The sequence below is a fragment of the Phaethon lepturus genome, unplaced genomic scaffold (genome assembly GCF_000687285.1).
Source record: "Phaethon lepturus isolate BGI_N335 unplaced genomic scaffold, ASM68728v1 scaffold4928, whole genome shotgun sequence".
NCBI classification, from domain to species: domain Eukaryota; kingdom Metazoa; phylum Chordata; class Aves; order Phaethontiformes; family Phaethontidae; genus Phaethon; species Phaethon lepturus.
The window spans coordinates 39,764-63,946 of NW_010558140.1; the positions used below are offsets into that span (position 1 = coordinate 39,764).

At 37.0% G+C, this 24,183-nt stretch overlaps 1 protein-coding gene across 1 annotated transcript in view; it reads left to right on the forward strand.

The window, feature by feature from the left end:
- The window catches only part of PARG (poly (ADP-ribose) glycohydrolase), a 67,624-nt gene that overhangs the window by 36,954 nt on the left and 6,487 nt on the right, over positions 1-24,183 (forward strand). The window contains exons 9-14 of the mRNA XM_010292944.1: positions 6,386-6,465; positions 8,930-8,990; positions 9,664-9,739; positions 12,519-12,666; positions 18,396-18,474; positions 19,281-19,389. Coding sequence (XP_010291246.1) covers positions 6,386-6,465; positions 8,930-8,990; positions 9,664-9,739; positions 12,519-12,666; positions 18,396-18,474; positions 19,281-19,389 — 553 coding nt within the window. The remainder of the gene's footprint in view (positions 1-6,385; positions 6,466-8,929; positions 8,991-9,663; positions 9,740-12,518; positions 12,667-18,395; positions 18,475-19,280; positions 19,390-24,183) is intronic.

A 24,183-nucleotide genomic window follows, 5' to 3' on the forward strand; every position in this document is an offset into this window, starting at 1 on the left:
TTACATGCATGTACTACTGTACTAGCATATTATGTTCTAAGACATGCACAAAAGAAGAAATTGAAAAAGGGTGTGCTAAAGATGAAATAAACACTATTTAAAAATATTTTTCATTTTATGACTGGTACAAAGATATTTTCTGCCTGCATCGTAGTGGATTGTCTTGCACACCCCCGTGGAGTGCTTTGGAGACCAGAGTGGGTCTGGGCTATTGCTATTCACAAAATACAGGTATGTAAGCAGGAACGAACTGTTGTGCAATTAATTTTTCTTGATAAGGGGAGTGTAGCAATGGTAAATGGTAGCAATGAAACACTTGCTGCAGCTCTGGTCTTCATGAAAAGTCCTTGACCAGTAACTGACTGGATTGTCTTCCATCTTTTTCATTGAAGTGAAGCTTTAGTGATGTAGCACTCTGGTTTAAAGGGCAGATAAATATTTCTGTAGCGGGGGGGAACCCCACCCAGTACATAATCAATTGAAACAGCTTTCTTGGAAAATACCTGAGGCAAAGGATAGGATACAGGTAATTAATGTAATTCCAGTTATTTCTATATGGTAGGCTGAATTGTTCTCATATATTTAGAGAGTGAAAGAGATTGTTCTCTATTCTGTGCAATCATGTGATAAGCATACGTAATTATATACACATTCCATCTCTTATATGATGGGGTTCTCTCTGTGCATATTAATGCATACAGATTTCCTAGACATTAGATATACTAATATCTATAGGTAGTCCTTAATATGCGTGTGACTAGGGTTACTTTGAGCACAATTGAATAAAAATGTCAAATAATATTGTGACAGAACCCTTACTGAAACGAAGTGTGTTTGATCAACTGTGCTTAGCATTGCAAATCAAAGCTAAAACCCCCACTTCATTGCACATATGATACTGTTTTTGAAAGGGAGAGTTTTATTTTTCTCTTCTGTTTGTGGAACTCCACTTATTTTTTCCAGGGGGGGGGAAATTGCAGAAGAAAGATGGAAGAGATGCTTCTTGTTTGCTCCCCAGTGCAGCCAATGTAACGCTAAATGATGAATTTATTGTGCCGTTCAACACTATATTAGTTTTTCCTTTAGGGTTCCCTGTATCAGCATGAAATTTTAATAGTTCCCATTGAGACTGCTAGCAAGTGAGAATGCTCAGCCTTCTAATGAAAATAGCCCTCAATCATACGGAGAGCAACACAAGTTTGACAGTAACGTATGTAAGCATAGTATTTGCACCCCTACATGTATACATCACATAAGCTTAGGCTTGAAATGCAACAAGATAAAAGATGCTTGGTTTATTCTTTTTCCTGGTGTTTTGTCAACCCATACATTGGGATTGACAATTGACAGTGTTCAGTGATTAGTTCTGTTCTTGAAGCTGAAGGTAATGTCTATTTGGTATTTTCTGCCTTAACTTTCCATCCTTGCCCCAGCTCAGTCCTTGCTGGCTGAAATTCATCTATCCATACTATTTCCTTGTAAATCCTTCTTCTACTTTTATTTGTAGGAGAAGAATGAGGTTTTAGTAACACATCTTGCATTTGCATAGATGTTATATTATCTTTATTGAGATCACACTAAAATACAAGAAACAAGTGTGTCTTCAACTATAGTAGTAAAGAAAAAAGGTACTTTTTGGTGGCTGTGGTAGTAAAGAAAAGCACAGGTGGTTAGCTGTGGGGACCATAACCATAAATTTGTGTATCCACACTTCTACAAACAGCACACATGAAATGCTGCGGATTTCTGGGAAGTATTCTTTGAAGTATCATCCATGCTGCAAATTTTTGCTTATTGTTACAGTGTGGACAGTTTTATGATAGGTTCTAATTTCAATTTAAAGACGTGATTATAGTCTTTGAAAAGAAACATTGAAAGGAAGCCCAGCTTGGGGATAGGAAGATAGAGGCTGGGGATGGAAATACCAATGTGAAATTATTTAACTGGGAGGTTAAAGCACATGACTGTAATGATTCCTTCTGCTTGTAAAATTACTGGAGACAGTTCTTCGAGTAACATCAAGAGATCAATTTAGCTCCTTGGAAATTAAATTTTATAAGTAATCTACTGTATTTTAACTCTACCGTAATCGGAAGCAGTGTATTTTGTAACTGTTTCCTTAAGCTGTCTCAACTTTTCCCCAGTAAACTATATGCATGCCAAAGTAATTTTTGTGCAGCTCTTAAATGTTCTTAAATCATGTTGATGTTGCGTCATTCGAAATGCACCCCTTAAAGTACCTTGCAGGTTTGCCATGTGCCAAGATACTTCTAAAAATCTATAAAGCACCGTGTGAGCATGGATTACTCCTACATGTCTGTGTTTGATGCACGTTCTTTGCTTCTGTTATTCTTGAAAAGATGACGCACTTGTGCAGTAAGGCTGAAATTACCAAGTTTTTGGTTACAGAACTGTTTGCGAATAGAAGGTGCAGCACCACCCGCTGAGGCGCTCATCAAAAGATATAGGAGCAGGTTCTTCAGAGCTTTTGGCTCCAGCTTTCTAAGGAAATGTTGGTTGAAAAAAAGACAATTTTGAGTTTGCAGTCAATGAGGCTGCAAAAACAAGACTATTGATTACACTCTTAAGCTGCTTTTCTGCCCTAAAATTTTAGGAAAATGCTAATACAATAAAATGTATGTTTTTTGTAATAATTAATATTGAAACAGTATAAACTGTTGCCTTGTAACTTTACTGTATATTTGCTGACAGTTAAGTAATTTAAATTTTTGAAAAATATATTTCCCCAATATTGGTTGTTACTATTTTTAATATTTCTCACATATAGGATTTCTCTTCAAAACAGCTGAATTATGTGTCTGAATATTTGCTAGGAAAGAGTTCTCATTTAGCCACAATACTTAAAGAATGTGCTTTATGTTTATGACACTGTTCACACATCTGCTTGCTCGCTTTTTTCCCTAAATCTCTCAGAATACTTAAGTCTCTCTGTATAGTGGTCCGTTATTTGATTAACATTGCTGCTACCCTGGCTTGGAAGCTGGAGAGCCAGAGATAAATTTGCAGCTGTGTTTGGTGATCAGCCCTGCAAGCTTTCTTAGCTCCTGTATCTGCTAAATTGAAGTTAGCTGCGTGGCAGCAGGAACATCTTGTACAAAGCAAAACAGCTTACGTATGCAGCTGCCAGTAATATTTCAATGACTTTGACTGAAAGCGGACTTGCAGTACTTTGCATTTGATCTACAGTACACTCCATTTGGATGAGTTCTTTAATTGGAATTAATGGGGTTTGGCCTTGGGTTCTTCTGTCAAGAAATTGATTATGTGGTTTCCACTTAAATTTTTGGGTGTTTTTTTTAGTAGGATCTGTGTCTCAGAGCTTGAAGAACAATTTTATTTAATATCTTATTGATGCCCTCATCTAGCTTGCTCTTTAAAATAGAGATATTTGCTTCATAAATAATACTTCTCATAATGTTGCCTAACTGATCCTTTCAGAAGTAACGTTCAAGGTTAAAACGTTCACAACTTTGCCATGTTACATCCTCACTTAAATTAATGGGGCAGGACTGAGCCTTGTAAATAGAATTGTTGTAAATAGAATTGCTTTTTGTGTTGCATTCACAAGGATGACTGGTTACTTTGTGCTGTGCTTAAGAAAGCTTGGCTGCCTGCATGTATTTGGGGGTGGTTGTGGTAGTTTTTCTCTTGTGCTTTTCTTTCTTCTTCTGACTTTAGTGTAGCTTGGATGTCTCCTGAATTGCTGATGCTATTGTAATAAGGCTTCTGTGGAAATTTAGAATAACATGTGAAGCAGTCAAATTCAACTGAATGAGTATCAGTAACTTGAAATACTTAGATACTATGAGAGTTTAAGGTTAACTTGTACCCAGTAAAATCTATGGGGATTTTCCCACTGGTTTCATTGGCCTTTAAAAGAAGTTCCGTTGTAACACTTTTACTTGAAATAGCTGAAGACATGGTCTGATTGTATGAAAATATGCAAGTAATACTCTCTAGTGGTTTGTATATTGTAAACATATACAATAAAAAGCATGTTTGGAGACAGCCATTTATGGCAGGTTGAAGGCATGTCTTTGATTAATATCTTGGATTCACGTCATATTTTCTGTGTCTAGAATTTAGCTTGACTAGGGAGCTAGTGGCAAATTGAAGATGGCTATCATTTTAGGAGTGCATTCAATTTTGGGCAGACGTTTGTGGTGGATTCAGTCCTAAAATGTGTGTCCAGGACTAGTGTTGTCCACTTTTGGGTTTAGTAAGTAAATAATTTTTTTTAAATGTTTTTCAGTATTTAACAATAGTGGTGGATTTTAAGAGAGAAAGTACATTTTATGTTGTGTCATGCCAGCAAAAAGTAAATTCTGTGAGGAGAAGGGTAATAAGAGCTGTTGTGCTAACTGCTATAAAAGATCTCATCATCTGATGCGTGTAGTTTCTGGATTCGTATAGCTACTAGGTCAAAATACAGTTAGTTTTTGAATGCCACAGTATTGTTCTGTCCCTACGGTATGGAGTATCCCTCTATAGCAGGGGATGCCTGTGCCAGAACCCAGGGCTTTTCAAATTCTTTTGTGCTGCCCTGTGGTTTTTACACAGCGATATAGGGCTAGAACAGAAAACCAGATATCTCTTCTCATTACTGTAATTATAGATGGTGTTTTGGGGATATTTATCTGCTGTAAATGAGATTTTTCACAAGCAAATCATCATTACACTAGCTTTGATCCCAGAGGAGGAGGAAGAGAGGTATTTATGACAGCTTTTAACAGCCGAACAGTTCGGATTTAAAAAATAATATTTTGTTGAAATTCCTTAATTGATAGAGTGACTACATTTTAGTGAGTAATTGTAACAGATGAAACCAAGTTCATCTGCCCTGCTATTGCCTTTTAGCTTGATCTGACTTATTCCAGGCATAGTTTTTTCCAGTTCTGGACTTCTCCCCAGTCAGCTAGTTATGGCAAATGATGTATCGCCTTTGTGACATGAAGAACTCCCTGCTGAGAGTTTGCAACATAAGCAAGGTTTCAATTTGATGTAAAGAGGCAAAACACTAGTGAAGGCATGATTGGCCCAATAGATAAATTAATAAGTTCAAAGGTTTCATACCAAATGAGACTTCCAGATAAAAGGTCAGAGATAATTGATGCATTTAGGCAAGACCTGCATGTGTGCGTGCACACACACATATCAACTCTTTTATGAACTCATTAGTTGTGTAAGCACAACCCCTTGATAGAACTTGCACATTGGCCCATTTTAAAATAGACTATGTGAGTCTGGAGTTTGCCACCTTAAAGTCCTGACTCATTGTCCAAAGAATGAAGAAGTTTTCATAAAACATTTTTCGCATTTTCAAAATAGTTTCTGTGACTTAATATAGCTTTTGGATGAAATTGATCTCTACAGCATGTATACTTCGTAAGACTCTTTAAATACTGAAAAAATCTAGTTCACATCACTACTGAAAGCTAAATTCACCTGACAGCATTCTGGTTTTAAAGGCAAGTTGTCATTCCAGCACATGGAAACAAATGAATAATGTTGTGTCATTCCTTTACTTAGACTGTTTATTGGGGGCGAATCTTACATCCTCGGGGCTTTCACTGTATCGGACATCTTTTAGTGAACTTCCTATTCAAAGGATATTATTTCTGAAGTCGCCACTATTCTTCCTTCCAGATAAATTCCATTATGTGTTGCCAATAACAATGCCTTGTCACTTTGCTGGAAGTGAAATTAAGTAATGTGTGTTCAAGTTGCTGGAAGATAGATGATGCAGTAAAAGTATTTCAGCTAACCTTAAAAGAATACATTCACTTAATGGCTAAAAATAGGATGCTTCTTTTTAATGTTTAGGTTTTCACAAATGAATGTTAGCGCCAGTAGTAGCCCAGTGGGTGAAGCTGTTTCTGTTGGGGGTGGATTCTTTTCTTTAGAAATGCTGCTGGTGCTGTGCAACTCTTGAAAGCATTGTGGTTCCATTATATTCTTTGCAACTCACTGAACTGAAAGTAGAATAAGAAATTCAGATCTTGGAGTATTCAACATACATGTTTTCACCTCTTCATCACTTACTTGCAACAGACTGGCTTGGATTAATATAAAACTAGTAGTTTTCCTGGGCATTCATATTGAAATTATATTTTTTGATATTACAAAATCAGTGTGAGATAGGCATTTGCTTAGCATCTTCATCAGAAACTCAGCAAGTGAGTGAACTTGTCACCCTTACAGACCTGTGTCTAGAGAGTTCTTTCCACAATAGAGCATATAAATGCAAGATTAATCAAAATATATGCATAATGGTTAAAAAATAAAAAAAAAATAGTAAGTAGCCTAATTACTATGCACTGTATCCCTGAAATCTAATTAATTGCTTTTATTTCTTGTTTTTCAGATTGTTTGAAGGACGGTCACCAAGGAAGCCTGAGAAACTTAAGACCCTTTTCTGCTATTTTAGGAGAGTCACAGAAAAAAGTACACCCTTTATTCTTTTTTTTTTTTGAGCTACAAAGCAGACACGTGAAAAACTTAATCTCATTAAATTTAGAAATGGCTATGCAGCATTATGATGGAACTGTGTAAGAACAGACCACTTGCGAAGTACACTGATACTCATATTAATGTCACTTATATAGGTGATACATGCAATTAGTTTTTTTGCACAGAGCTTATTGTTTTCTTTTTTGAGATACACACATGGGGGATGTGTGAAATATATAGAGATATACTTTCATCCCCCTTTATTTTTTATATATATAAAGTGTATGTATATAAATGTGTATATGTGTGTATGTATAAATATACATACGTGTACTGTTTGTAATATATGCAGCTACTTGCTTCTCCGCATGCGGAGGGAGTTTGGCACTATATGTAGTCATTAAAATCACAGGGTTAAAGATTCTGAATCAAGCTTCAGATTTCCTGCACTATGCAGATTTAGTCGTTTGACTATAATGTTTGTAGTTCTGAGGTATTTAGGGGTTTTCCCCTACTTGTGTTGATATTTCAGGTTTTTCTCTTCTATTCTCCCAAAGCAAAGCTGTCGTGAAGTTTTCCCAGTTCAAATAAAACAAGCAACAGCAAGACATGAGATATCCCCACCTGTTTTAGAAGTTAGTGCGATATTTTCTTCAGTGTGCATAGTCAGGTCTTTGAATTTGAACATCTGCATAAGCTTTCAAAAATAGATTTATTTTTGTGACAACTGTATCAGAGCTTATATGTTGTATTTTTGGGGAGAAAGATATTTTACTGCAGTGGCATACATCTGCAGCAGTATCCTTAATTACACTTTTTTTTTAAGAACTTATTCTTTACGTGTTGGTATTACACTATTAGTTTCATATTCCCTTGGAAGGGTTTGTTTAAAAAAAAAAAAAAAAAGACAGCTTTAAGCTATTAATATAAAAATCCCTTTACTTGGTTCAGTCCATCTTCAGTTCATCATTTTAATTCACCACAAATTAAATGCAGCTGCACCCTGTTTCAGCTTTCAAACTTTCAGCAATGCCAGTAGAGGTAAAAAGTAAATTCTGATACATGTGTGGGACTGCAAAGAGATACAGTGTATTATGGTGTATAATTTTTATACTAGAGTACTAATGTTTTCATGCAAACCAAATCCTAAAGTTATGCAGCTGTCCCTGACCTCCTGTGCATATGAAATCTGTTGAGAACAGGTTTTATGAAACTACTGTATTAGATTTCTTAATGTTATAACTTTAAATTGAGATTCTTGAGTGCTCTTTTCATGAACTAAAAATTCCTGTCATACCTTTAGAAGACTTGTTCTTTTCTGTCCAAGGAATTAGTAAGACTGAAGTAACTTAGCTCTGTAAATTACTGTATATAATTTTGCAACTCTTACTATTTTAAACGGTAATTGAATTCCTTGTAAAAGTACACAGTGGAGACTGTATTAGTTGAAGACTTTGTGCTCAAAGGGTGAATGCTTAATTTGTAAAATATCACCACAGATTACCAGAGATCCCTTGTGGAAAAGCACTTGATTAATGAAAGGTATACACTTTTTTTTTTTTAAGAGCAAGCAACCTTTTTTTTTTTTCCTAAACCCCTATAATTTTGAAGAAAAGCATAGGATTATTTAATGTTTTTGGAAGGATATGTTTGTGCTTTACATACTGTTTTCAATGTTTTTCACAAGTTAGTGCAGTAGACTTACTGCAAAAGGTGCGAAGACGTGAGTGTCAAAGAGAGATGAGTGTCAAATGAAGTTATTAGGATGACATCGCCTAATAAAAGGTTATTCATTTCTTTCTGTTGCAAAATTGAACCTTTTGAGTTAAATAAGGAGAGAAGATGTTAATATATCCTTCCTGCAATGAGCAATGGCTCCTCTTTTTCCCTTTGAGGGCAGGAGTCTTTTCTCAGTTGAAGTACAGTGAATTTTACTAGCATCCTGGCAGGGCTGAAAACTGCTTGATTTGGAATCCACTAACACTGCATCTTTATTGACATGGTAGGACTTGCTTGGAAATACGAGCTGCTGCTTCATCCATCCATAGGTTGAGTAGTCTGTGCGTTGCCTGTTGGCACCAAACGGTAGTCACCTCTAAAGGTTGACAGTTTCTTTATTTGTAAGTGGCAGCATGTTTTACTTTAGCTGTCGAGTCTTTTTAGTAGTGTTTACAGTTTAAGTGAAAATCACTTAAGAAATAGTTTTCCCTTGATCTGGTATATATAGTACTCAAAATTCAAAGGGAGAAGAGAAGTGAATAATTTGGTCTTCATGTTACTTGTTTTCAATTTGAGCATGGGCTGTCAGGGGAAGATTCAAAGCTGCTCTTGAGGAAAGTTAAGCTCTTGTGTTTCTGCCAAGGATGCTGTTTGTTGTAATTTTTTAAAAGTTTACTACTTAAAATAATCTAAGGTCCAGCAGTTAATACATTTTTCTCTGGGGTTGGTTTGCCTTTAGAGCCTACAGGATTGGTGACATTTACAAGGCAGTGTCTCCAGGAGTTTCCAGACTGGGAAAGGTAAGTGGAACATCCTGTTAATGTAAGAAATTTCTTAAATCAATGATAACTGAATCCCATTCATATGGAATTGATTCAGTCCTGGAAGTACTACAGAAAAACAACATTTGATATGGATTTTTAAGAAGTACAGAGGGAATTGGGTGAACTGCCACAAGTAGTTTGAGTGCCCCGAGTTTTCCAGTATGTTTGTTTGCCTGTGAAGCCAAAAAGTCTTACATGAATTTTTAAAATCGTAGCACATCTTTGGTGCTGTTGCTTGAGTGGGGAAAAAAGAGAGGGATTACTTGACTTCAGAAATGGCAAGAAACATAATGAAGTATGGGTGATAACCAGCATGAAAACATAAGTGCTGCAGCTTTCTTGGTTAGCAAGTTAATGTGATACAAACTTGTATGAAAAACATAGAACTTCAATTTCAAATTTGGGGTTTTATGTTGAAAGAGATGGAGAAACTGAACAATGGACTATGTCAAACCTTTACAAATTGTTTCTGAACGGCAAATGCATTTTCTTTTAATCCATCAGGGTTTGTGGGTTTTTTTTTTTAAACCACCTTATGTTAAAGTGTGTTACGAAGTTTGGGTTTGGATGGGTTTTCTTTTAAAATGGATGTCTTTATGTGGAGATTCTGTAATCATCCTTTCTGTGCAATATTTTTCCTCAATGATAGATCTCAGAAAAAACTGTCTAGATTGCATGTCACCTATGAAGGCACTATTGAAAGCAATGGACAAGGGATGCTACAGGTAAGCGCGTATAACAGTAAATATGGCTTTATGTCATGTTTTTGTCATACTTTTATGGTCTGCCAGCTTAAAAAAGTTATTTGTTTACACTCAATTGACTTAAATGACAACATGTTATGCAGTGTAAAAGAAACATCAAAATTAATTCCATGGGCAGTCTTAGTAACTGTCAGTATTCCCCGGCTCATCTAGGTTTGCACATGTACCTGGTGCAGAAAGAGCTGACAGAAAATCACAAGCCGTGGACAGCTTCAGGTCTTTTGGTTCAAACCAAGATCCAAGGTTGACAAGATAAAAGTTTCAGGCTGTGATCTTGATGAGTTGTCAAGAGTTTCAGTTTATTTTTAAAAAATTGTTCTTGTGCCCCAGACAGTGGCCAGGTCAGTAGTTCAGGACACTTGCTGCTGTCAGCATCACTGTTTCGGTCTGGGAGCCAGTCAGCTAAAAGAGATTCATAAAGAGGATGTCCTGTCCATATCTATAGCAAGGGACATGTTTGAGTTTTCAAATTATGTTGTTTAAAAAAATATAAAAAGTCTGCCTTCTAGAGTTCGGTTACCCCCAAAAATTTAAAGCTTCTTTAGCCAGGAACAAGTGGTGCAAACGAAGAGGAGGAGGGAGAATAGGAGGATTTTCTCTGGAAAAAGCAGATGCCAGAGAATAGTAGAAAGCTGAAATTTGCTACTAAAATAATTAATGTTTAAATATGGAATAAATTTTTAATTTTTTTTTTTACAAAAAGTAGAATATGAACTTATCTTTGTAATTTTATGATTCCCCTTTCTGCAATTAGTTGCATTTATTCTGTTTTGTCTAAAATTCAACCATTATATTTTTCCGGGTGGGAGCTGTCTGTTGTGCTTTTGGGCTTGCAGAGCAGTTGGGGTAATGGAGTTATCTCACCTTCTGTAGGTATTGCTGCAGGACAAATCATAAAATAATTAACTGCTTAAATATCACAGTTGTTATCCAGGTAGCAGAGCTCAAAAATTGCTCATGCTGAACTTGAAGGGCATAGTCATGTGATCTGTACGATTTATCTATTAAATGAGACTGTAGCTGAGGTGGGTTACTGGTCTGGTGCTCTGCGATGCTTTTTCCTCAAAGTTTAAAATGTCTCATGACTCTATGAAACTTGAGCTCTCAATGTGCATTGAAACTGTTGTGAACTCAGCGACAGCTCAACTATTCCTTTTTCTGCTATTTCTCTATTCAACTAAGTTATAAACTCAGAGGTGAAAGAAGGTTGAATTATGCTTTTTTGTGTAGTGTTTAAATATCTGTTGCAGTCTTTAAATTTGAGCACAGCTTAGGGGGTGAGATTTTTCCTAGCTATTTCAAGTCTTATCAAAGAAAATACCTCTGTTTGGACAAAGAGCACTCATTCCATGAGGGAGCAGGGTGACCAAGCAAAACTATCCATCAGTCCACAGTGACCCCAGCCTAGGCTGGCAGGGTCACTGGTGAGGACAAGCAGAGCAGGATGGTGACAATAACAGTTTCTGCTGACAGGCTGGTGGTCATCAGACAAATTCAAGGTGATGAGTCAAGGACACCAAGGTCAATACTAGAAGTCCAGTCAGCAAGTGGGCATCAGCAGAGGACAGGGTTGGACATGGGCCCATATTTGACGTCTCAGGTGAGGTCCAGGACAAGGGGGTGTGTTTGTATGGGGACCATGTGCTAGGGGCTGAGGATGAGGGCCCAAGTGAGGCTACTCAGCACAGGTGAAGTATGTTGGGGCCCGGACACACTGAATATTTGGGTAGTGTTCATGTTACTTTTTATGTATCATAGTCAAGTTCAGTAAATCCTAAACAACTGAAGTATGTTGGTATTTCCAGGATAGATTTCAGGAACGCTTGCTGTTGTTGTGTCCAGCTCTTGGTGTTCTTTAGACTTGACTCTGACTGCTGAATCCAGTTTGTAAGCTACACAGATGTTCATGTCACTCCAGCAACTTTTGTTCCTCTCCTGTAAACGTGGTCTCATCAGCTGTCTAAATAAAAAGCAGTAAAAATCTAATAGCACTTGAAAGATGATGTGACTTTTTAAAATTATAAATTTATATGGGCAGTTAATTTGCATAAATAAGAATCACTTTATTGAATAAACCAAATCTTTTTAAAACTGTTGTCTAGATAAAAATGAAAGTTGTAAAATAGGTATTGCAGCAAAAAGTAGAGTCCAGAGCCTCTCTGTTTCAAGCAGAAACCTTAATGATCAAAATTACTTGCCTTGTTCAAGTGCGTTTCAAGGAGAATTTGTAAGAAATTCTTTTAAGTACAGAACCACTGGTGCAGGGACAATGCTGAGCTAAAAAGTCTTCAGTGTGGACAGCATGCTTATTAAAGGATAACTTAATAATTCTTCAATGTCCATAAAATGCAAAAAGAATACTGTAATTTGCTGTTTTCATCTTTCCTGTGAAAGATGTGTTTCATGTTACATGTATTTTCATGTTACTGGTGTGTTTTATTCTTAAATATGTGCTCTTTAAATAAAACCCACAAAACTTGGATTCAGAGCACTTGAGACGCAAAGCTTTGTTTTGCTGTCTAATACCTCATTTGTCTTGCTTTAAGTTTTCTGAGTAGTAGAAAGAAAACATAGAAAGGCATGCTGTTAATCAGGTCCTGTCCTGCTGCTTGTATTTTTAATTGATTAGCAGCAGATTTTAACAGACTTATTAAAATTTGTACTGGACTTTACCTTGGTAAGTGAAAGGATTTTATGCTGTTTGCTTATCTCATAATCCTCCTGAATATATTTTTGTTAGGTTGATTTTGCAAACCGTTTTGTTGGAGGTGGTGTGACTGGGGCAGGACTGGTACAAGAAGAAATCCGTTTTTTAATCAACCCAGAACTGATTGTATCGAGGCTCATAACTGAAGTCTTGGATCACAATGAATGTCTTATTATCACAGGTTAGTCTTTGCAGAAAATGTTTCATATATTGTTCTGGTTTTATGTGTAGAAAATATATTTCAAGTTGAAGTTTAGTATGTTTAAATGCTGTAGGGATAAAAAAAATACTCATTTGACAAAGAGCTTCCTTCTTCACCCCACCTCTTAAGACCATAGGGCTGCTGTTCCAATAGATGTTTTGTGAAGGAAAGAAAGCAAACAAACAAACAGACAGCAAGCAGACAGAACTTTTTTTTTTATATATCCTATATATGTATTTGAAGACTCGGTGTCTTTAGGCTTAGCTAAAGAATACTGTTGGGCAATAGAGGTAAAAGCCACAATTAGCGTTATTGCCTGGTCCCAGCTATTAGCAGGTAATGCTTCTGTTACGATACAGCAGGGCATTTTTTGTTCCTGTCTGGAATTTGTAACATTTGATGTGATTGGTGTGATTGGTAAACAGAAGGCAATTCCGCTTCTCAGACTGAGTTTTCAAAAAGGGGAGGAGGTAGAAGAGGAGAAAAACAGCATCAATCAAAAAAGGTAGAAAGTCAGGAAATGTCTCTTAGGGAATTTGATCTGGTGAGTTACATTTTGTTACATGTAAGTTACTTATGGGTTTGTAATTCATAACATCAAAAACTAAATTTCTTCTCCAGTATGTTGAGAGGCTGTGTATGGAGGAGTGCTGTCCGTCCAGTGCTTTCCTTTTGTTTCCACCTCTGTCATAGAATTTGGGATGTTTTATTAGCCATTGAATCAAAACAATTTGTTTTGGTTAGCATCAAAACAGCTATTCACTGCTAAGAACCGGAGAGGCCTCGGTTCCATACACAGGAACACAGTAACACAGTGAGCAGCTAGATACTTCATTACTGAAAAATAAAATGATGCTATAATATTTTTTTATTTACTCTAAAGAACGGCTATAAAGAAAAAATTATATAATATTATATCACATATAATTTATATTGTAATATAAATTATGTATATTTTGTATTTTTCAATCTGCTACAATAAAAATGTTGGTTTTAATTACCTGAGCTGCCTCAACAGGCATGAATTCACTGAGCTATTACAGTACATTTCTTGGAAAAGTCCTTCCAAAGCACTTGTTCTTTACCTCATGTGCATGCACAGTAGAAATTTGAGCTTAGGTCTTGCAAATCTTACCCTGTCCTGAAGCTATTGATTGTACTAGGCAGAGCATCATTTGTTTTTAGTTTTATCCTTAGTAATCTTTTTAAGACAATGTTTTGTTTTGTTTTTCTACCCTGCCAAAATTAATGCATTTTCTGTGAAAACTTTTTGATAAATGGGCTTTTGTGATTTATCTTAAAAAAAAAAAAAAAAAAAAAAGAGGCAGGAAATTCTTGGCCAATGCTGATTTCTGCTGTGTATTTTGGATATGATACTATAATAAGATTAACATATTGAAGTACTGTCTTCCAAGCGAGGCTCTTCTGGGGAGCGTAAAAACAGAGCACAGCTATCAGTCTGTGTAATAACTTATTAGAGGGAAAACACTAAATGAATGTTTTGAAAGACCACCTTCCATTCTCCTGAAAAAATAGTGATTTGGCATGAACAAATAAAGGTGAGGATGTTTTTTCACTGTGACAATAGTATTTTAGGTTTTTTGAGCCATTGTACTTTATTGTGTTTTACAATTAGTATGTGTGATGTGGTATTCTCTAATGGAAATGGCCATTCCATCATTTTCACTTCATCCCTGGAGCTCTTCCACTTCTGTTCTTAGCCAAGTCTCCACTATGTGTCACAATCCTCTTGGTAAATTACGTTCTTTGTGATGCATCTTGACTCAGCCGCCTAATGGGTATTGTGTAGCGTAAATTTGCAGAAGAGTCTGAGAAATTGGAGAGAAATTAAATTTGTTATGATTGCAGAGTATCTGCTTAAGATCACTGCAGTAATGAATATGGAACGGGTCATGCAAACAGTCGAGTTCTTCAATACAGACATCTGCCTACAGAAATAGCAGCAATGCCCAAGATTCCTGCAGTTGTTTCTGGAAGACCTGTGAATAAGTGTCAGTGTTTTTCATTCAGGTTTTCTTCCCCTCCTCCCAAGTTCATGTATACTCGGGCAGCATTAAGAGCAGATGAAGCTGTGTTCCATGTTTACTTTAAATCCACAGGTTGAACAACGTCCAGTCCTGACCGCATCTTAGCCATGCATTTTCAGAGACTTCTAAGCACATTACCTGCGCCCTAAATGAGATCAGATAATTGGTTCAGCTAAAAACTTACTCAGAGGGGGAAAAACTGTTTTTCAGCTGCATTTTGCAGGCTGATTGCACCACTGTCCAGAGAGCCAAAAGACTAACGGTGGCGCAAAATAAGGATCAGAAGAACTGACTGAAAGGGAGAGAAGGACCTTCCCCTCACTTTTGGCAGTAAATGTGCTTTTATATTGGTGACTTCAAAACTCTGCTCTTGTGCTTTTCACATGTACTCCTTTTTATTCAGTGCTAATGGTACTGCGTCTGCAGCGGTTTAATTTCTAGCTCGTAAGAAATACTAGAGGGACAGTATGGTGGGGTTTTTCCCCAATCCCTGGGAACTTTATAATGCCGTGCAGATCACCTGCAAGTGACAAGCTGGACTATGGAGTCTGAGAAAGGTATATATTTATTTTTAGTAATAATTGCAACTCTTTCTAGATGGATGAGGTCCCATAAGCACTAGCACTTGGCAATTTCACTGTTTGTCTGATGCTGTAACTGTTATGAGTTTCACAAAGAATGTCTTTTTGAATTGTACTTGTGTATACTTTCTTTTGACTTAGGCTTTTTTAGGAAAGTTCTGATGGAACTGTGCTATTATGCTGTATTTGCGGCTTTGCTTTTTTACGCCTGTTTTTAATGAGGAAAAGAAGATTCACCAGAAACATTAGCATATCCGATTTATCCCATATTGCTTCTGTTCTCCCAGCAAAAGCAGTTTGTATCCCAGTGATTCAACTGGTAGCACTTTTGCCTTTGAACAACCATTTTTATTTGACAAATTTCCAGAGCTCTACTTACAAAACCCCATTGATTTGCATTAACTTTGGGTTTCTGGGACATGAGTTTAGAGTTCATGTGAATTCTTTGAGTTTCTCTGTTATTGATTTTTTTTTTTTTAATATATCTATCTATATATATATATAAAAAAAAGAATCGCAGAATCTTTAAGGTTGGAAAAGATCTCTAAGATAATCAAGTCCAACCGTCAACCCAACACCTCCATGCCCACTAAACTGTGTCCTGAAGTGCGATGTCTACATGTTTTTTTGAACAGCTGCAGTGATGGTGACTCCACCACATCCCTGGGCAGCCTGTTGCAATGCTTGACCACTCTTTCAGTGCACTTCCATAAAAATTAATGAAAACAACGAACCTTGAGAAAGTCAGCTTAATAATTTGACTGTCATTTAATATCTGTTACAATATCTCGATAACCTAGTCTTTTCCACATGCTAGACACCAAAGGAAATGCTTCCTTTTCAGACCTGGAAGTTTTGCTAGGTCATCCCCTAAAGAGAGCTCTTGGAAAAGTCACACACTTTCCTTGTCTGTCTGTTTGCTCAGACACTTTTTCCAAGCATGTCAGTAAACCTGATTTTTACCTATATCAGGAAGTCTTACTGAAGGTTAATAGCCTACAATTCGATTAGAAGGCTGATTTCTGAACAGTAACGCTGCTCACAGTCGTTCTTTGTATGAGGGCATGGATGTGTGTGAATATATAGGAACATTCTGCCATCACAATTTTGGAGACTTTGATTTTGTAACAAGAAGTGAATTCTTGGTGAGGAACTTTTTACCATCTCACTCATTTTGCATAGCAATTTTTCAAAATAGCCTTGAGTGGAATTTGTGTGTGCTCACTATGGTTAATCATCTAGACAAATCTAAATAAATGATGAGTGGATAATAGGGCAGATGAGTTAAAGAAGCGCTGTTAAGTCAGTTCAGTTAAAATGAATTTGGGTAAATGGGGAAAATGTCTTGAAGTATATGCATCATTTTAAGCAGTTTTTAACAGCTTGTTTTCTATGCTTGTGACCACTGAAAGCAGACATTCAAATTCCCTTGTCAGATGAGGTTAAAAGTGAGTAGTTCTATATTTCTGATTGTTCAACTTTTATATTTATTTAGAGATTGAAAAACGTTGAGATTAGATTTAAACATTTGTATTTTCAGAGTATCACAAATCTGTGCAATAGTTAGGCATCACTCTTGTCTTAGTAATCAGATGTTTTGTGCTGTCAGCTTACAAGTCCTTCCAAAACCTATTTTTCTTTTATATTTATAGGCATAGTTGGTGTCACTGTTTGTGATTAAGGGGTTGCTTAACAGTGCTCTTCTTACTCCTATTGTTTATAACTTGTGCTAAACTGTACCTGTATGAGCTGAAATTTTCCAAACAAGATACTCTTTTCAGTTCCCTACTTCTGAAATTCAGCTGCTGCAAGCTCAAAACAGGGGGGAAAGTTGTGATTTTGCTGTGTGTTACTTTAGGAGTATTTCTCTGAAGCATTTGTGCATCCCCAGGTTTTGAAGCAAGGTCCTGAATTTCAGTAAAATGAGGTGAAAGGCAGCCTTTTAGAAAGGTTATGATACTTACTCAGTTAAAATGCTCTCCTTGGTCATGGAATAAACCTTTGAAAAGGAGTTGGCATAGCAGAGAGTAATAGCTAAAATTACTGGAGGTCATAATGAGCTACTTTCTTACAGCCCTTAATGCTTGCCAAGTCATTGCCAAGTCCTCCTGGACTTTTTCAGAGCAGCCAAGTATGTTCTAGACCATGGTTTTGTGGGTCTTTGAGCTTTTACAGAAGTATCTTCTTGGTACTGACTGCTGCAACTGAGAGCAGTGGCCTTTTGGCCCATTCAGTGCCACTAATTGCTGTGATATCTGAGAACTCGTGTCAGGAACCATAGTGCAGGAACCGTGCTGAACAAATGTAAAACAAAACCATAACAAGGGCAAGAAGTGTATCGGGCAACAAGACTAGGAAGCTTAACAGTCCTAATGTAAGGTTGCCCTCAAGAGACTGTAGGGCAACAAATTGGGTAACACTGGCATGTTGGAAATTGCTTGGTTTCTGACCAGCAGGATTTTATTTGGTGTTTAATTTTTGTTAGAGGAATAAAACTTCTTAGAGAAATAAAATGTATAAACATATAGCTCACCACATACGCTTTTGGACGTCTATATTTTTCTTCTTGTGTTTCCTAAACTGTCAGCCCAGATGTTTGCTAAATTGTGGCGAAGTAGGGTTGCAACATTTTCAGTAGTGGAGTGACTATTTTATCATCATGTTTACAGGTGGTAGCCTGAAAAAAAGAAAAACAAAATGCTGGTGGCGCAAAGGTTCATAGTCTTTGTTAACCAGATATTAGCCAGTAAAACTTTAAAGATGACAGACAGTTTATTGAGAAGCTGTTGAACTTGAGAGTGGCAGATTTGAAAACTATCTTCTTGTTATATACTGGATAGCATACATACATCTACACTTGTAATGTTCTACGGTGGCTGCTACACGCCATCTGTGGAAAAGAAGCAGCTTCTGGTTACAAGAAGATCTTGTATTCTTGGTGCAGATATGGATCTCTATTTTCTGTTGCTTCTGAGAGCTGTGTGTTCATTCGGAGAAGTGGTGATTCCTATGAAAGGTTTGCCAAGTGAAAAAAATGCTACACACAAAATATATACATATGGAAAATCATTTGTTTCAGGTACTGAGCAGTACAGTGAGTATACAGGCTATGCAGAAACTTACCGGTGGGCAAGAAGCCATGAAGATAAGACCCCAAGGTAAAGTTCCACATAAATATTTCAAGTGAAGGAATAAATTCTGAAAACTTGGTGCTTTAAGTATTTGCTAGCATTTGCATTAATAGAGGATCTGACTGATCCAGCTCTCTTCAGTAGAGCAAACAAGCTAAGAAAGTTATCTCCTATTAATAATGATATATTAATGCTCATAAATGGTACCTACTAATATGTCAGTTCTTAAACCAACATCTTTTACAGTTATATGTATTTAATCCAAATTTTTGTTAAGATACTGACTGAACTGTGGATTGTAATGTCACAAGACGTTTGACAGTGAAACCTCAGATGCCACGGTGGCATGACACACTGTGTGGCAAAATAAGATTTAATATCATGAATCTGAGTAGAAAGCTCTAAGCTCTTGAATCTATTTCTCCAACAATGTTGTTATAGAGCATACACAAAAATATTCATGTGGTATGGAAACATACCCAATGTACTCTCATTTAAATGTTGGGGGAAGACAGAGAGCCAAAGTGCTTTTCTTTGACCTTGCGGTGTTCTTACATGCTTAATAAATAGTGCTGTGTAATTAGACTTATTTCACGTTTATGCCCGAAGTCTAGCCGGAGTATTTCTAAATTTATAGGGAGACCTGTCTCATTCCTGATGCTGCTTTCAATCCTGACCTGCAAAGAAAAAAGTGCCCCGTTGTTCATTATGAGCTCACCTTTCGAGCTTCTTCTAACAGAAGCTCTGCAGAGAATTGCTTATTTTGGATCATGATTATATGACCAATATTAAATTACTAATGTCATCTACTTTTCTCCTCCCTCCAATTTTAGGGATGAATGGCAGCGACGCTACACTGAAATTGTTGCTATAGATGCATTTCACTTCAGACGTTTCCTTGATCAGTTTGGTCCGGAGAAAATTAGAAGAGAGCTCAACAAGGCCAGTAAAGTCTTAAAACGGCCTGCAGTCTAAGGCTGTTTCATTAATGTTTATAGTAACTTTTAAAATATTTTTGTGATGTTATCTTCAGCTGAGGAAGCTCTTGCTTACTTGTGTCTCATAAAAGGTGTACTTCAGGGTTTTGCTGTCCAATGTTAAAGCAGAAGCTTGTGAAATAGAATGACTCTTAGCCTTTGATATGCTATTCAAAGGTGTATTTAACTTTCAAAAATATAAATGAAATTTGGATATACATTATGCTAACTCTTCCCTGTCCTGCTTCTGAATTATGATTTTAAGTTTTCTTCCCATAATTGGCTCTGCTGAATCCTACTCAGCCCTCCAGTCAAGGTGGAGAAGGGGGTGCCTCATGTTTTAACATGGTGACAGTTCATAAACATGGTGTCACTTGCTTTTCTTCTGCCTTTCTTCTTTGCACTTGGGGTATTGCCATATTATCTGGGAGTTTTATCTTTTCATGTATTGATGTCATCTTGAGATTAGATCCAGCTGTTCATAAATCTCTATCTTTATTTGCACAATAGCTGTAAAGGCTGTTGCAACAGAATATGTGTATATACATGCCAGTTAGAGCTTACAGAGATGGGGGTGTTCAGAAGACTGGTAAATCAGACCACTTTTAATCTTTGAAACAAAACGTCTAGACTGATGTTCAGAAACAGCACACTTCCTACTAATAATTCTTACACGTTATGAGTCATTATCACTCTGTTCAAAGCAGTCAGTCCTTGACCTTACCCTACGTTAGCTGTGTGCATGCAAAACTGCACTGCTCCAATGGCTGTGGTCCTTTGATAGTTGTAGTTATCAAAGTTGCCAGGCTGAAGAGCTCTTTGACAAGGTAACCTGGAACTGCAGTGGGTGTCTTTTTTTCACTCCCTTGCCTTCCCTAATTTGGAATCTTGTTAAATAAGATATCTGAGTTTCCAGATGGCTCCCAGCCCTTGGTCTCTGCCCTGGACTATGTGCTGCATAATGTTTGGGAATGTGGGGTTACTTTCCCAAGCCGTGGCAGGTGCTTTATCCTGTTGCATTGTTGAGATTTTAATGTTGTTTGTTTTTCTTGCTTTGCTGCTGCTTCTTTTCTTGAAGCTAAAGAAGTCTTTTCCCAGCTCTTGAGCTTGTACTTTGTCAATGACTAGTAATTGCCATTAATGAGCTGTTTGTAGTTCTGAGGCCTTAGCTTTCAACCCGTGCCAGTGTTTTCAAGGTCTTTGCTGTTATCCCATGTATAAGTCTTGTCTCCTAACATGAGATGCCTGGTATCGATCTCCAGTTCACATAGCAAGTTCTCAGAAGTTAGTAAGAAGGTTAATGGGCCAGAATGAGAGCCTTGCATGGTTAGTATAAGGCATAGGTGGTGAAAGGTCTGTGGCCTGTTAAAGGAATGGCAATGCTATATTTTACTGGGCAGTTGAGTACAAGAATGCTTGTACAGTTATACTATGTTAGTGTGCTTATATTTGAGTTCAAAACAGGCTAAAGATAGTCTGCTTAGTGTGCTTCTACGTTTATAGATGCAACCTCTTCTTTAGCCAGGGTGTTAAATATAAGGGCACAATACTACCGTTGTTAGTCTCCTGCTTTCTGCAGTATAGGACGGTATAGAATAACATAGGATGCATTTTAAATAAATTGAAACATAGGGAAGTGTGTTAGTGTGTTCCTAATTATCAGCTGGAAAGGTAATATACCTGAAAGCTCATCACCCACCCCCTCACCCCCCCAAATGAAGGGGACTGATGGAAGATGCTGAAGGACTAATTTAATTTAGTTGTAAAACCTTAGCATCTTGACTAAAGTAACATTCATCATAACATTCATCAGCTTATTTCTTCATGGTTGGTAATGAAATTAGCCCTGAAAAAGACAGTAAATAGATTTTGTAAACTTCAGTGGTATCTTAGTACAAAATTCAAAGTACCTACTCTAGTGAATTTATGATCTGCCTACAATTTTCAATATTATTGATTAGATTTGGATTTCTAAAATAAATTACAGTAGATTCATGCAACTTTTATACAGTGTGTCAGTTTGGCTGATGTTGTTTGATAAGGACTGATTGGTATTTAAAGAAAATTTTAAGCCTGAGTTATTTTTACTGTAGTAAACAGAGAATTTTCATTAAATTTATTGCAGGTGCTGTAATATTTTAACAAATCAAATATTTTTTAATGTACTGTGGTGTTTTTTTCAGTTTCATTTAAAATTAATATTAACCTTAAGATTTGTCTATGGATAAAAACAAGTTGGAATGGAACAATGATGGAATAAACTGCAACTCTATTTCTATCACGATGTAATAAATCAGGACTCAGCACAGTATGCGCACATAGGCCTTGAAATACGAATGTATTATGTATTAGTAGACACAGCTCAGAATCCAGAGGTTCTTTTGTCTTATTTTGTTAAACATTAGGAAATTATTTAAACAACTTAAAAGTGATTCTTCTTTCAACTTTTATTTTCTTATAAGCCTATATGATTTCTCCTTTATAAGATCCATTTGTCTTCAAGACCAGATGTTGACTGTTAGTTAGTTTTTCTCTAAAGGTAGCTGGCTGAGGCTGACCCTTGTTTGTGGTTTAACCCATACTCAGAAAACAAGATTAATATTGTCTAAAGTCAGCTGTTCAGAATAAGGAAAAAAAAAAAATCATTGTATCTGATGTCAGCATTAAAATTTGCAAACACACATGTAAGAGATGTCACTGTTTCATCCTTGCTAGCCCCTTGAGATTATTGCCTAATAAAGACTCTCACTGGCAGTAATTTTTGCAGTAGCAAGTTCCACTGTTGAAATCCTAAGGAACAGCTGACTTATAATTGGGCTTGCAATCCCATTCATAACTGTCACTTATGCCTATTTTGATAGTCACCAATTTAAAGAAGCTACAGCTTCATATTTGGCAAGAAATGCTTCCCTAAGAATTACGGTATGCAGAACAGTTGTGTTTCAAATGGTGTTAACTGAGAACTATACAGAACAGTTTTATGTGAAAACAAACCAACTGTAAACATCACACAACTTCTAAATAATACAAGATACCATATATATGAAGCTGTGTATAACTTAAAAACAGATTCATTTATGGAGTTGAAAAGGAGCAGCTCTTCTACTTCCTGTAGGGAAGCAACTGCTTTAAAACTGCACAGAAAGCTTTCCTATTCCTGTATTCCTAGGTGAAACTGTCGTGGTTTAGCCCCAGCCGGCAACTAAGCACCACGCAGCCGCTCGCTCACTCCCCCTCCCGCAGTGGGACGGGGAAGAGAATTGGGAACCAAACTCGTGGGTTGAGATAAACACGGTTTAATAGGACAGGAAGAAAGAAGGGAACAACAATGATAATACCAACACAGGAATGTACAAGAACAAGTGATGCCCAATACAGCAATTGCTCACCACCCCGTGATCGACAGCCCGTCCCCGAGCGGCTATTTCCGCCCCGCGGCCAACTCCAGTTTATGTACTGGGCATGACATCGTATGGTAGGGAATATCTCTTAGGCCAGTCTGGGTCAGCTGTCCCGGCTGTGTCACCTCCCAGCTCCCCGTGCACCCCCAGCCTGCTTGCTGGCAGGCCAGCACAAGAAGCTGGACTGTCCTTGACTGCTCAGCAACAACCCAAAACATCAGCACATTATCAACAGTTTCTCATCCCAAATCCAAAACACAGTCTCACACTAGCTTCTGTGAAGAAAACCAGCTCTATCCTGGCTGAAACCAGGACAGAAACCTATTTAAAATATTGGTGCATTGTCTCTTCTTTTAAAAAAGTGATTAGTTTAATCTTTATTAAGATTTTTATCCTTTATTTCCTATGAAAAATCATAGAGGAGCATTTACTTCGATATTTTTCTTCATTGCTGCAGAAGTCCTTCAAGTATTTGCTGACTTTCTTACTGTGTCTGAGACAGTTTTTGTTCTCCATGTCCTGGCAAGTTGAGAAATATATTCCCTTTAGGTAAAGACAGAAAAGAAAACAGGATGCCTCCTGTTGCAGCACTAATCCATTTCCCTGGTCGGGAGGATGGAGTTTGAAGAGCCAGAGTACTAGCTAGCTTGGCCCACTAGTTCCGTACAGACGTGCTTTGTACATTGAACACACCAACAGCTCTGACTTTAGACAGCTCAAGAAGCTGCATGCTCCTGATGAGGTTTAAGTGCTCCTTATGCAAACTCTGAATCATGGGTGCCCTGCTAAATTTATAACTAACAGAAGTCTGAATTTATAGCTTAGATCAGATTGGAGTTAAACCGTGTGTACTTCAAACTGCACCAGACAATTGTAGCAATTCAATAAATTTTTGTACTGTTGAAAAACTTCCCAAAGAGATTTATCCTTTTATCTATACATGGAAGCACCTGCCTTTGCTCAAGATTTCTTAGTGAATATCACACTCTTGCCTCCTACCCTCATTTATTGCATTAGACCTGCATTCTAAGATGCCATTTTGTATTATATTTTCAGTTTTGAGGAATTCCGGTAATACTGGACGCAGCAGTTCAGCTGTCATGTATGTTAAATGGGCCAAAAAGCAACAAACATGATACAATCTGCTGTATGTTGAAGTTATTCTCTGCTCTGGCTATCCTGAAAAGTTTGCTGTATCTGTGATGAAATCCCTAGGAGTCAGCACCTGTATCTAATTTTTAACTTGGATCCAAATAAAGCAAAATTCTTGTTGCCTTAAATTCTTTAGTGATTGACCTTAAATTTAAAGGAAGACTAATGGTATATTGAAGTAGTTTGAATTTGGTATTGCTAGAAGA